Raw genomic sequence first — 15,697 nt, forward strand, 5'->3', positions numbered from 1 at the left:
TATTGTCGCATAGGTGTGTGAGAACGAAGATGTCTTCGGTGCTCGAAGATTTCTTTGCGTGTCCCTCAGAATCTTTACTTGAGGTGTACAAAGGAGCAATTATTACAAATTGCCGAACGCTTTAGTATCGATCTTACTACTCAAGATAAGAAACTGAAGGAAACGCTTGTGACGACATTAAAACGATCACTCGTTGATAGAGGAGTTTTTGAGGTAAGAACTGAGTCTATTGCTCCCAGTGATTCTTCTGTGTTTTGTCCTTGTGACGTTGAAGTTGAAAGTGAATTGAAATTTCGAAATATGTCACTGCAAGAGAAGCAGCTGTATTTAGATGCGGCGAAAGTCCGTGCTGAGCGTGAGGATCGCGCTATGAGAGAGAGGGAGGTAGAAAGAGAATTTGCAGCAAGGAAATTAGAGCAACAGTTATCCGTACGTAAACTCGAACTTGAGTTGGAGAGAGAACGGGAAGATAGAGCGTTTCAGATAAAGAAGTTGGAGTTAGAGTTAGCAGCAAAAAAAGCGGAAGCCCCGCAAATTGATATGCCTTTTGCTGAATCGCATTCGTCGGCTGATTATGATCCTGTGTTTGACGTTCACAAGAATGTGAGATTAGTTCCTCCGTTTTCTGAAAAGGAAATAGAGAAATATTTCTATCACTTTGAACGAGTTGCTTTGTCTTTGAAATGGCCAAGGAAGTTTTGGACTTTAATGTTACAGTGTGTTTTCACAGGTAAAGCTCGGGAAGTTTATTCAGCTCTCAGTCTGGAACAGAGTGGTGAGTATGATATCGGTCTTTGTCAGACACGTGATTTTGTTGTGTGTGACGTCACCGCGGCGCCATATTTGTGGTATCCCTGCTGACTGTGAGAATGAAAGAGATTACACGAGTTGAGATAACAAGCATATAACTCGCAAATATGAAAAAGCACAAGAACAAAGTTAAAATTTCATATCGCGATAAACTCACCAAAGATGCCAGGGACCGTTATTTGGAGAAATTTCCATCCATTCATAACATAGATCTGTACGAACTGACTGCAGTAAGTTGGAGTGCTACTGACCCCGCATTGCTACCTAAATCATCATACTTAAATATTGTTAACTGTCTTGTTTATGGCATAAACGCATAGTGAACAATTTAAAAACTATAAATCCCTCGAAGCTCACAGATATTTCACTAATGGGTGCAGGATTTATTTATGTTCTGAAGGAAGGACTGCGATAACAGTATAGTAACGATAATGATGATGATGTGTTAACTACCGTATATAACAAATACATGATTAAGGATGGTTTAGTGTTATCAGGAAGAATTTTGAACTAATACTACCCTTTTTTTCATGCATTTTTTTTTCTTTATTGCATTAAGTACATAAACCAATGTATAACACTATAAACATTGTTCCAATAAACAAGGCATCATCAGAGATGTATGTAGAATTTAATAGTGTATTTTATTATAGTACATTCTGATATAGTATACCTTTTAGAGCCAAAATAATTTGTAAATTATTGTCCTCCATCTACCTGTGTTGTCTGGGTCAATGACATTATGAGTCTTTTTTTTTGTCCAAAAGCCTTAATAATAATAAAAACAAAGATATGTCATGCAAGTTAAATATCTGATTTATAGATTGTGTATATTATTAATTATCCTATTAATACTATAAGTGCATATAACATAAATCTACAAATCACCCTGAAAAATTTTATTATACATGCTTTATTGTTCATGCAAGACTGGATAAAGCATCAGCACATTTTTACACTACAATTCTACAAAAGATTCAAACATGCGCAGAGGCACAAAAAAAAAAAAAAAATTGTAATAACGCCATAAAGGTTCCCAGGTTTGGCAGACCCGTATAGTACATTAACATCATCTCCAAAACAAACATCAGACATCCTGTACATATCAAGTCGGTTTACTTCTGCACATGCAGATCACCATCTCCTCCAGCCTCCTGCATCTTCTCAGTGTGAAGATGATCACTCTCTCCAGCCTGATGGACCATAGTGTTAGCTGACTGACTTGGGTAAAGTTGGTTTTATATTCGCACATCCGTATTCAATAGCCTTGTTAATCACACTACACTGGACATTCAGTGGACATTCACAAGTAAATATGTCATTAAACAATACTTGCCTATTTTGATCGACTGTGAAAAATGTTATAAGTTGACAATCGTTGGTTGTCAATATCATGTCGCTGCTTAAAATTCGCAAACATTAATTTATTGCATATTTATTGGAAAGTCTCAATTTATCAGAAGTCTGAATGTGCAAATATAAAACCAACTTTACCCAAGTAGCTGACTGGATTGTTTTTCCTTACGTCTGTGTGTGCATCTCAATCAGCTCTGAGCTCTTGAATCAGTATATTGTGTATACAAATTTTGTGACTGAGACCGTCCTGATCAGTGCCCTAACTAATGAACTAGGGAGCTGATTGAGACACAGCCTGTGTTTAATGCTGATGTGGCCTTAATGTAGGGAGGGATGGTGTCCAGTTGGGGTCAGTCTCCATAATCTTTAAGCAGGCTGATCTGCAATGAAATGAAAAGGTCCACAGACCACAGCTGTAAAAAGTAGTCAGAAAATAAGAATCAGTATATGGATACAGAGCAAAAATGTCGTACCTTAAGTATAAAAATGCTGTAGCAAAATTAAGAAAAAATGTAGACATATTCAAGTAAAAGGGATTCAGTTTAAATTGACTTGTTTCATAGCACATACAATCCAAAACAATGCGTTGCTATAACGTTTTCTACTTTAGAAAACAGAAACCTCTAACTTACCTTTGTGAAATGTAGAAAGCAAACATACATGAATGGAGATATCTTGACGAAAGTGATGTCTCACCGCGGCAACCCATGCGATCCAGCGCCTGTTATTGCCTCTACATACTCTCCGTACAGCCTTTTTTCAAGTAGGAAACCGACTAAATCTAATCTCGTAGTAAAGTTTTTGACATTTTCTATCGTGGGACATATTATTGCAGCTTTTCACACAACAAAAGTGTGCCATTTTTACAATGAAAAGTAGCCAAAGAAGAAACAACTCTGCACTGATACAGAGATTGTTTGGATACCTCAGAAATGGCGGCGACACCCATAATGCACTTCGGTTTTCACGAGTGTGACGTCACCTGACAAAGACCGATAGTGAAAACTGCCGTGTTACATGCATATGAACTTGTGCCTGAGGCATATCGACAAAAATTTAGGAATTTTAACAAAAATGATGAATGCACTTTTGTTGAATTTGCAAGAGAGAAAGAGACATTATTTGACCGATGGTGTACTTCAATGAAAATCACCACTAAAGAGCAGTTAAGAGAATTGGTGCTCTTGGAGGAGTTTAAACACTGTGTTCCTCATGCTGTAGCTACATATCTTACCGAGCATAAGGTGAGTAAACTTTCAGAAGTTGCTATTATGGCTGATGAGTTTGTGTTAACCCATCGTGGGTCGTTCGGTTCAGTCAGTTTTAAGAACGACATGGGTAAGTCTAAGTTTTGTACTCAAGCCAAGACAAAGTCTGTTTCAATGGGGCCAAATATTAAAGCGACAGTAGTTGAGAAGTCAAAGCCTGTAGTTTTAAAAGACATGATTTGCTTTTATTGTAAAAAACCTGGCCATAAGATCTCTGATTGTCTTGTTCTTAAGAAAAAAGACTCTCAAAACCTGTTGCTTTGGTTGCTACATCCCCATTCATAAATGATACCTTTGAGGAAAGCGAGAGCCCTTTGTCTCATTGTGGTAAACCTGCTGAGCAGCGTGTTACTGGCTCTGTTGATTATACACCTTTCATCACTGAAGGAACGGTTTCTTTATCTGGTTCAAAGGAAACAGTGTCTGTGCGCATTCTTAGAGACACAGGAGCTGCGCAATCATTTCTTCTGGAAGGAATTTTGCCTTTGACTTCTGAAACATCTACTGGAACTCATGTGTTGGTACGGGGTTTTGAGATGGGGTTTGTTAAAGTGCCTTTGCATCGAATCCATCTTTCCTCTGCCATAGTATCTGGTGATGTTGTAGTTGGTGTCCGTGCTGCACTTCCAGTTCCTGGGATTACATTTATTCTGGGAAATGATCTAGCTGGGGGGAATGTTTGGGGTGAGAGTAATGTGGCAGCTTCACCCATAGTAGTATCTGTACCCAGAAAAACTGATGTTGAAATCCATAAAGAATTTTCTGATTTGTTCCCAGCTTGTGCAGTCACTCGATCGATGGCTAACCGTCCATCTGAAAACCAGGATGATGAGGTTTTATTGAATGACACCTTCTTTTCTACTGTTAATACAGGTGAATCTGATGTCTCTAAATGTTCTGAACAAAGTGACTTGAAAGTTTGCTTTTTGCCATCTTCTGATCAGGAAGAGTTTACAGAACTGCAAAACGAATCTGATACATCTGAGGTCCTATCCACTTCTGAAAGCATTGGTGCTGAACTTTCTAATGTTGATTGTTCTTTGACTTCTCTTTTACAGATCTCTCGAGAGGAGCTAATTAGAGCACAACAGACTGATGATACACTTAAGTTTTTATTCTTTGCAGCAAGGTCAAATAAGTGGTCTGATCTTCCTTCATTGTATTTCTTTGAAGACGGCCTTCTTTGTAGGAAGGGGACCATGCATAAGGATATGGTGGAACCAAAAATTCAGATTGTAGTTCCTCTGCCATTTAGAGAACCTGTTTTGAAATTGGCTCATGAAGGACTCGCTGGTCATACTGGAGTCCGGAAAACTTATAGTCGTATTATGCAGCAGTTTTATTGGCCTAAAGTAAAACGAGATGTGGCCAAATATATACGATCTTGTCACATATGTCAGATTACCGGTAAACCCAATCAAAAAGTGCCAGTTGCTCCGCTACAACCTATTTCTGTGGCTTCCAACCCTTTTGAACATCTAGTTATTGACTGTGTCGGTCCTCTCCCACGGTCTAGGGCTGGTCACCATTACCTTTTTACCATCATGTGCCAGACTACCCGTTATCCTGCAGCTTACCCATTGAGATCTATCACCACTAAATCTATTTTGAAAGCCCTCACTAACTTCATGTCTATCTTTGGTATTCCCAAGATTATCCAATCAGATCAAGGTTCGAATTTCATGTCGAAGCAGTTCTCAAAAGCTTTGCGTCAGCTTCGAGTTACACACAATGTTTCCAGCGCCTACCATCCACAAAGTCAGGGGATTCTTGAAAGGTTTCATCAAACTTTAAAGTCTCTCTTGAGGTCATATTGTGTGGAACTCGATGCAGACTGGGAAGAGGGTCTGCCATGGATGTTATTGGCTATACGTGAAGTAATTCAAGAAAGTTTGGGTTTTAGTCCAAATGAATTGGTGTTTGGTCATCCAGTACGAGGACCCACTGCAGTCTTAGCTGATGAATGGCGTACTACTAAGCCCCCAGACAGTATTGCAGACTATGTTAGTGGATTTCGTTGTAGACTTTATGAGGCACGGGCGATAGCTCAAAAGAAATTGGGTAAGTCTCAAACAAAAATGCAACGACTTTTTGATAGGAAGGCTAAGTTTAGGAGTTTTCAGGTAGGTGATCAGGTATTGGCTCTGTTATCTCTTCCTACAAAACCATTTCAAGCCAAGTTTACTGGACCTTACAGTGTAGCTAAGCGCCTTTCAGATAATAATTATCTGTTGAATACTCCTGATCGTAGAAGAAAAGTGCAGGTCTGTCACATTAATTTGTTAAAGTCCTATGTTGTTCCGGTAAGTTCTGTTTCTGTTGGCATTGTAACATCATGTGATCCATCTAATATAGGTCAGTCTGTGGTTCCTTCTCTTTCTTGTAGTAGGAGTAGTGAGTCTTCCAAGGATATTGATGAGGACGGGAATCTTCTTTCTCAAGAAAAAGTAGACGGACGACTTAACAACTCTCAAATTCTTGTTAATTTGTCCTGTCATCTGTCTTATTTGGCTGAGAAAGAGAGAAATGACATCATTGAATTGGTAATGTCCTTTCCTTCACTCTTCTATGACGTTCCTGGTTGTACTTCTGTCATTGAACATGACATTGATGTTGGAACTTCTTCTCCTGTTAAGCAAAATGCTTATAGGGTTAATCCAGTAAAACGAAAATTGTTACAACGAGAAGTGAACTATTTACTCACTCACAAATTGGCCGAACCCAGTTTTAGTTCGTGGAGCTCTCCTTGCGTGCTAGTGAACAAACCAGATGGCTCATATCGGTTTTGCACCGATTATCGGAAACTTAATTCCCTAACCAAACCTGACTGTTTCCCATTACCTCGTGTTGACGACTGTGTGGATCATGTTGGCTCTGCCCAATATGTAAGTAAGTTTGATCTCTTGAAGGGGTATTGGCAGGTGCCTTTAACTGCCCGAGCGAAGGAGTTATCTGCGTTTGTTACACCTGATGCTTTCCTGCAGTATACGGTTATGCCTTTTGGGGTCCGCAATGCCCCAGCTACTTTCCAACGTTTGGTAAATCGTATACTGTATGGAATGTCTGGATGCGAGGCCTATCTTGACGATGTTGTCTTATATAGTTCTTCCTGGTTTGAACATCTTAACCAAATAAAAGACTTATTTTCACGTCTAACTGAGGCTAATTTGACCATCAATCTAGCTAAGTCTGAGTTTGGAAAAGCGACTGTTACTTATTTGGGTAAAATAGTTGGAAATGGTTGTGTATCTCCAATCGGTGCTAAAGTCGAAGCCATATGTAGTTTTCCTATCCCTACCAATCGTCGCGAATTGCGTAGATTTCTCGGAATGATAGGTTACTATCAATTTCTGCCAGAATTTTGCCAGCGTGGTTTTGCCTTTGACTGATCTATTGAGTCCAAAAGTTGTCTTTCAGTGGTCTGAGACATGCCAACAAGCTTTTGAAAATTGTAAGGCTTTATTGGCCAATGCCCCCATTTTGAAAGCTCCAAACTTCGAGAAGTCTTTCCGACTTGCAATTGATGCCAGTGCTTGTGGTGCAGGCGCTGTTCTCTTGCAAGAGGATTCAAACGGAGTTGAACATCCTGTTAGTTATTATTCTAAGAAATTCACTCATCATCAACAGGTCTACTCAACTATTGAAAAGGAAGCCCTTGCCCTTGTGTTGGCTATACAACATTTCGAAATATATTTGGGTTCAATTGCTGCCCCAATTATTGTTTATACAGATCATAACCCTCTGTTTTTTTTTAAATCGCATGAGAAATCGAAACCAACGACTTATGCGGTGGAGTTTAATTTTACAGCCTTTCCACTTGGAAATTCAGCACGTGCCGGGGAAGGATAACATAATCGCCGACGCTCTTTCTAGAACATAATTCCATGATGTCTTTGCGTTTTTTCTCTTCTTTCTTTCTTTTTGCGTCTCTAGGGCCCAGAGGTGCTGGAAGATGAGGTGGAGTGAGAAGCGCTTTATAAATGGATGGACCATATTTTTGATTTTTTTTTTGTATTTTTCCACATTTTGCTTTTGTTTTTGTTTTTTTCCTCTTTCTCTTTGATTCTTTGCAGAATCTTTTTGAGGAGGGAGGTGTTACGACCCTGTCTTTTCCTTCGTCACCTGGTGGTGGCAGTGTGGCGTTTGGATGTGGTGTAAAGTCCAATTGGATAATTCATGGGTGGAGAGTATAAATAGCCGGCTGATCTACTCAACAGTACTTCCTCTGGTAGAACGTGTTTCTCCAGAGAAGTCGTTTGCTCCAACCTGTTTTCATTTTTGTTCTTCCCAACCTTTCCTACCCACTGGATTCTTATTTTCTTTTGGTTTATTTATTCCCCTAGACATTGTGCTATTTTGTTTGGAACAGATAATTTTGTAATAAACAACATGGCAATTCAAAGAACTCATTTGTGTGTGTGATCCTCTTTATGTTACGGTCAAGAACGAGCTGGCCGTGACACTGGTCTCTCCTTCCTATATCCCTAATCGGTAGGGTTAACTGTATTAAGATGAGTGTGCTCCCTAAATTTTTATATTTATTTCAGTGTATTCCTATTTTTATTCCAAAGTCTTTTTTTGTTGCACTTGATAGCTCTATTTCTAGTTTTCTTTGGAATAAAAAAAACCCAAAGATTCGGAAAGGCATTCTGCAGAAGACAAAACAATTGGGTGGTCTAGCTCTTCCTAATTTTCTAATATATTATTGGGCAGCAAATACACACTACTCTTTACTGGTTCCAGCCAAGTAATTCTGTCAACTCCCCATCCTGGCTGCATATTGAGAATGCCTCTTGTAAGTCTTCTTCCCTGGCGGCTCTCTTATGCTTCCCATATACACTGTCCCCAATGAAATATTCAAATAATATAATTGTTAAGAACAGTCTTATGCCTCGTTTCCACTGAGCGGTACGGTTCGGTTCGGTACGGTTCGGAACGGTACACCTTGATCAGGCTTGCGTTTCCACCGCAAACAGTACCCTTACTTGATAGGCGTGGTGTAGCCGGAAAATAGTGATCGACGTCATTCTCGCGCGAAGAAGAAAACGATATAGTAAACAACAATGGAGGACATACTACAGCAGATCTTGTTCTTGCTTCTCGGCTTGAGGCTGTCTGTCACAAAAAGACGAGTTTTGCATTCGGCGATTCAGAATACCAAGATTGCAAAGTTCAGACGTCCATGCCGCAGCACCTACCAGCAAGCGGAGGAGAAAACCTGCGTAATTTAAAAACTATTTTACTGTGTCATGAAATGTAGTTTTAAAAGTTTTTCAGGCGAGAATGTAGTTGTTTAAATCTCAAATCTGTGGTTAATTTATAAAGATAGCGCCTATTTGAAAATTTGATCTGACGTTGTCGGAGTTGTGAGATCCAGGCGATCACCGGGCGCTCGGTGCTCATGTACCCAGCCGAGAGCAGCTGTACCTCGGCTAATCCTTCTGACATTCGCCGCTGGCTCTGATGTCTCTGTAATGGTTAAAAACAAGATATCATTCATCTTGTGTATAATGGGCAATCTTTGGTCTCATGAATTTATAATTTGTTCCCGGGCAAATCGTTTTGGCCGAGGGGAAAATGAAGTTTTATAACTTTATATATTTATTTAACTTTACCGTTAGTGCGCTGTACGTTTGACTGAATTGTTTGCTTGTCTTTATTTCTTATTGTAGCCTATAGCTTCTCATATTTTATTTATAATGGTTATTATTGATAATTAAAACTGACGTTTAACAAAAAGAGAACGTTGTTTTGTCTTATTTCATTTTATTATAGGCTACATACAGTGAAGATAATCAGAGTACATATGCACATATTGCCTGAACCACACATTAATAGGTTTCATATTTTTTAAATAAAAACGAAAAGAGGCAGGGTTGTGTTTTATATTATGTTTTGTTATATAGCCTACATGAAGTGAAGATAATTAATGCATGCATTGTCTGAACCACATTTGTGTGTGGCGCCTCTTGTGTTGTCATTCCCCTTGTAGCACGCGCAAGTGACGATTCTCTGTCAACCAATCAACGTTCTGCAGAGTGTAGCTCCACCCTTTTGGTACGGTACTGTTGTGCTTGGTACCCCAACGAAAGGGTCCCAAAAAAGTGGTACGGTACGGTTCGGAATTAGGGTACCACTCACAACTTTTGATAATGGAAACGGAAAAAAATGCGTACCGTACCGAACCGTACCGTACCGCTCAGTGGAAACGAGGCATTAAAATCTGCACCCAATTTGTGCGGCATTTTGGTCTTCATAACCCTCCCCTGTCAATCCCCAATTCATTCTAACCCATTGTTTCACCCCTCCATTTTGGACAGTGCTTACGCCTCCTGGAGGGACCTTGGGTTGGTTTCTATTGCTGACCTTTACATTGATGGTGTTTTTGCCTCTTTTGAACAGTTGACTTCTCAGTTTAATATTTCCAAAAAACATTTTTTCAGATATTTACAAATTCGTGATTTTGTAAGGAAAAAAATGGTTAACTTTCCAAATGCGCCTCTCCCTTCAGATTTGGACACCATTCTGGGTGTGGATCCTTGTACTAAAGGGTCTATTTGTAAATTAGTGAATATAATTTTTCATTTGCCATTTTCCTCTGATAATTTACGTTTTGTCGAGTCCCAGGACATCGGTACTGAGATTACCGAGGAGACATGGAGGGCAGTCCTAAACAGGGTTTACTCCTTATCTCTCTGCGCACGTCACAAGCTCATACAGTGCAAGGTGGTTCATAGAGCCCACTGGTCTAAGACCAGGTTAGCACGCATTAACCCGTCTATTGACTCGGAATGTGACAGGTGTCATTCTGGTTCAGCCACTTTAATTCACATGTTCTGGTCTTGCCCTGCCCTGTCTTCCTTTTGGAGGCAAATTTTTGTCTCATTGTCAGCCATTACCTCTGCGGATATTCCACTCTGTCCAGTCACAGCTTTATTTGGGGTTATCCTGCCTGGCCATTCTTTGCCTTCTCACTTTTCAGATTTTGTAGCCTTTCTGACTCTTTTAGCTAGGCGTTTAATTCTATTAAATTGGAAAAGCCCTCACCCTCCATCTTACACTCGCTGGATAAGAGATGTTCTTTATTTTATGAAACTAGAGAAAATTAGGTATTCTCTTCACCGACCTAGCACCATTTTCATTAAGCTTTGGCAGCCCCTTCGTGAACATATTAAAACTCTCCAGCTTGACCCTGCACTTTGTGTGTGATCCCCTTTTCTCCCCCTGCATCTATTACCAGTCTAGATGTTGATACTAATCTTATATTGCCTGGCCACTACACTGCTGTACTTACTGTATGCATGATTGTACGGTTTTTTTTTTTTGTTTGGTTGTTTGTTTGTTTTTTTGAGGGGAAAAGAATCCTCGGTGTATCTTCTTACTGTAATGTTTTATTGTGTATTATCCCCTGTTTGTGTTATTTTTTTATTATTATTATTTTTTTTGTTTTTTTTTGTAAGTTTCTGTAATGCTTAAAATGTATAAATAAATAAATAAATCTACACTAAAAATGCATCTCTTTAACCTGGCATAGCATAACACATCATCAATCTATATTTTCAAATCTGTTAAAGGATTATTAGGCTGCATAAATTAACTAAAGACAAATTAACTAAATTAATAACTATTGTTTCTTACATCGGAATGAATCAATACTGAATTTACTTAAGACGGATACTGACACCATCTTCTTTAAGAGCTGCTGTGCAGCCAAAATTATATACCAGTTATTAATGTAAAGCTACTTTGACACAATCTGCATTGTAAAAAGTTTTATATAAATAAAGGTGATGTGACTTGACTTGGTTTGGGGGGTGTTCCTGGACCCAGACCCTGGTATGCAGTGGTTACTAAAAGTGGAGCAATTAAGGACAACTGGTGAACCGCTGCCTAAGGCTCACTGACGCTTTTGGGGAGCAAATCCCATCTGCATGGTCTGATCACACAAAAAAGCTACTGTAGCTGAAATTTCTGGGGAAAAAAATCATGATAAATGATTGCTTAAAAAAGCTTAAATTATATACAAAAAAGCTTAAATTATATACACTTAGGCCTGGTTTCTCAGATGGCTTAAATTAAGCCAGGATTAGGCCTTAGTTAAATTAGGACATTTAAGTAGCTTTCTTTAAAAAGTGCCTTAGAGAAAAACATTACTGGTGTGCATCAAGATGTTTTCAGTGAAGACAGCTCAAACATGTATTTTAGTCTGGGACTAGACTTACAGTTTTTTCCAATTGCTAACACACAATTTTTCAAACTAGTCTGGTTTTATCAAAACACTAAACACAATTCACAAAACCACACACCCAAACTGCAAAATACCTCATATATCCTGCAAAATGAAGCACTGCAACCGAAACTACACAGAGCATTATCAAAATCAAACTTTTGCATGAAATGGCACACACTTCATTCATATTACCAGATTTTTGCCTAACCACCTACACACTGTTGGGCATAATGAAAAGCACCCCCATCTTTAGTATGCTTTGCCATAATACTAAAATATGTATCAGATTGTTCACATGCACAGAAATATTTGCAGATACACACACATGCTGTTGCAACATTTTTATTTTTTTTCCTTCACTACAGTAAACAAGTCAGTACAACATAAGCACAGCAGATATATTTACATGGGACTGAACAAAAATATTCTTACAAAAAAAGTAAACTGAAAAAGAAAATTTCTGAAAAAAAAAATATATTACAGTAAAAAAAAACAAAAAACAAAAAAAGGCAAGAATAATAATTAGGCAGCATCTTGCCGCACAGCCGGGTCTGGCCACAACGCCTCGTCAACATCACACGCAATAACTTCCCTTGCCAGACATCGAGGGAAGAAGCGCCTTGAGTGCCTTATCCATCCCTGAATTGCACCCACATCAATCTCATCACATGCCTCTTCCATGGCCTGCACAAGAGGCATGCGCACAAAGGGCTGCCGGTCGTATACCTTCCACCGCCATGCCGAAAAGAATTCTTCTATGGGGTTCAGAAATGGTGAGTATGGTGGGAGGTATTGCACGAGAAATGTTGGGTGGTCAGCAAACCAGTTTTGGACTGGGGCTGCACGATGAAAGCTCACGTTGTCCCATACTACAACGTACCGGTTTCTTTGATGGTCTGCATCATTCATACGCTCTGGTGGTATGAGAATGTTGTGAAGTCTGTCCAGAAATGTGAGAATATGGGCTGTGTTGTATGGTCCAAGTTTGGCATGACGGTGGAGGACACCATGCATATTGGAGATGGCAGCGCACATTGTGATGTTCCCACCACGTTGGCCAGGAACATCTATAATGGCTCTGTGGCCAATGAGGTTTCTCCCTCTTCTTCTGGTCTTTGCTAGGTTGAACCCAGCCTCATCTATAAAGATGAACTCATGTGGGATTGCATGAGCATCCATTTCCAGTACTCCCTGAAAACAAAGAACAAAAATCAGTCAATATGGTGTTATCCAGTACACTGGGAAACAATGTTGTGTGTAGTGTACTGCAGTCAATATAGTACTTAAATCCACATATGCTCGTCTGAACTCTTTGTTTCTTTGAGAGTTTCTCTCAAACGGCACCTTATAAAGTTGTTTCATTCTGATTTGGTTTCGCTTGAGAATGCGAGCCAATGTGGACAGACTAACTCGTTGAATGTTGTTGAATAAGGTGTTGTCTTGGATGATGTGGCTTTGAATTTCTCGTAATCTGATTTCATTATTTTCCAAAACCAAGTTTACAATGGCAGCTTCCTGTACCCCGGTGAACATTTGGCCCCTTCCTCCACCATGGTGTCGTCTCTCAGTCCTTTAGAAAAAATAAAATAAAAATATATATAGGGCTTGGACAATGCAGCCTAAATATTTTCCCCCACAGTAGAGTACATTGTACAGGAAACTTGTACAGTTCATGAATGGCTGATGTCATACACTAAGTAAACAGGTGTCACCCAACTGATACACTATGACATGGGGTATACTACATGTGTACTACATGAAATTTTGGTTACATACCTGTTCTCCAGTCTAAAGGTCTGGATGACAGAGGCGACAGTAAAACGGCTCAAGTTTGGCTGCACTCTCTGTCCAGCCTCACGCATTGTCAACCCATGGTTGATGACATGATCTACTAAGGTTGCTCTGATTTCATTTGAAAGTGTTTGTCTTCTTTGGCCATGAACTCCTCTACCTGCTCTACCCCTACCTCTCACTCTTCCTCCCCCTCTTATTCTCAACCTCCCTCTTCCTCTTCCTCTTCCTCTCTCTGCAATGTCTTCCATTGTTGTTGTAAAAAAAAAGGTTCTCACCTGTGGTCTTTTCATAGTGCTTACATCCTGATTGAAGTGTTAACAATTAACCACTGAGGTGTTTGGCCAGGTGGCACATGTAATTGGCCAATTAGCTCATGTAGTGTCATTTTGAATGGCAGTGTTTTGAAATGGCAAACATGTGACTTTATGTCAGATTGTTGTGTCTTATGCAGAGAACTGTATTTAGTGAATTTAAAAAGTGCTATTTTGAAATGCAAAATGTGTGTAAAACAGAAAAGGTGTTTAGACTTTTGGAGACTTGAGAAGAAGTTTTGCTCTCTGTGTGTCAGTTTCAATAATTGTACTGTGCATGTCATTTTAGTGTGTTAGCAATTGGAAAAAACTGTAATCATTCCCAGCAAACACCCCTAACGTTCCCATATGATTCCCGTTTGTTTTTTTGTTTTGTTTTGTTTTGGTTTTTTGAGGGAACCAAATAAGAACATTCTGGGAACCAGAAATTGTTAGCTAGGTTGTCTGTGAAACCGGCAATTAGTTAAAAGTAGCCTAATAAAGAATGAATGGTCATTTCTTATGGAGATAGAATCCTTCTAATATTCCAGATAAAAAGATTATGATCCAAAAATAAATTTTAAAGAGATTCACAAAAAATAAACATATGCACAAATAAATAGAATGAGATCCACAAATATATGTCAGGAATTTCACACAAATGAATTCAATTCACCACCTGTACATTTGTGGATCTCTTCCTGCGCATTTGTGGATTCTGAAACAGTTCTAGCGTCAAGACTGTAGACAAATCCATAAATAGGTCAACTCCACCCACCAATCCTCTGATGACTGTCGCTTGTCCAGTAGTGAACACAGGGCTTCAGATATATCTGGTTTAAAGTTTTAACACACACACACACACACACACACATATGCTTGTGTTCATTACAAAAACAAATTCCTTGTGTACATTAAAAAGTGAATATTTTTTTACAATCTCCAATGGTTGAATCAGCATGGGAACTGAAAAACTGTCATCATTTTCCTCCTTCAAGTGGAGGGTCACTTTTGTTTGACTACGGCTCAAATGAGGGATTGCACTTCAGACACTGCAGTATTTGGAAGCTGCTTTATCTCAGTGTCTCTTATGAAATAGGTCCAGCAAATAACCAAAACCATTAAACGGTTAGTTCACCCAAAAATGAAAATTTTGTCATTAATGTCATTCCACACCTGTTAGACCTTCGTTAATCTATTAAGATATTTTTGATGATATCCGAGAGGTTTGTTTTTTTTATCCCCCATAGACAGCAATTTAAAGGGATAGTTCACCCAAAAATGAAAATTACCGCATAATTTACTCACCCTCAAGCCATCCTAGGTGTATATGACTTTCTTCTTTCAGTCAAACACAATCAGAGTTATATTAAAAATACCCTTGCACTTCCGAGCTTTATAATGGGAGTGATTGGAGTTTTTGAAGTCCAAAAAAGGGCATCCATAGATCATAAAATGTTCTCAATGCTGCACTGGAGGGTTAATAAAGGCCTTCTGAAGAGAATCAATGCATTTGTGTAAGACAAATAGCCTTATTTAAAAATGTATAAAGTAAACGTCCAAACATTATAAAGTATGTCCAAAAAACATTAACTTCCACGACGTAGTACACAATGCCATGACCACAGCACAGCAATTTTCTAAATTTGTAGTTTAACTGTGTGAGTACAAAAATACCCAGCCAACGACTTGTGCATAATAATGTATAACAATATTTTAATTCATTTATTTTTAACATTAATTTTTTGAGTCCAGATTTCCCTCTGAGTATGAATCATGCCAGTGCGTCTTTTCCAAAAATGAGTGTGGCCAGGTCATGGGTTAAAAGAGAAATTTTTAGATTTTTTGAGTCTTTCAAACTTCCTCTTGGGGATAGTAAGATCAGAATCAGCAAGGGCAATCTGGGTAAAATAAGAAACAAGCAAGGGTTTTATTTCTGGAGTGGTCGT

General features: G+C 39.0%; 1 protein-coding gene across 1 annotated transcript in view; it reads left to right on the forward strand.

Annotated features, from left to right (window-relative positions):
- The window catches only part of LOC137021726 (uncharacterized), a 20,361-nt gene continuing 4,664 nt past the window's right edge, over positions 1 to 15,697 (forward strand). The window contains exon 1 of the mRNA XM_067388578.1: positions 1 to 775. Within this exon, the coding sequence (XP_067244679.1) occupies positions 301 to 775 (475 nt within the window). The 5' untranslated portion in view covers positions 1 to 300. The remainder of the gene's footprint in view (positions 776 to 15,697) is intronic.

The sequence above is a fragment of the Chanodichthys erythropterus genome, chromosome 6 (genome assembly GCF_024489055.1).
Source record: "Chanodichthys erythropterus isolate Z2021 chromosome 6, ASM2448905v1, whole genome shotgun sequence".
NCBI classification, from domain to species: Eukaryota; Metazoa; Chordata; class Actinopteri; order Cypriniformes; family Xenocyprididae; genus Chanodichthys; species Chanodichthys erythropterus.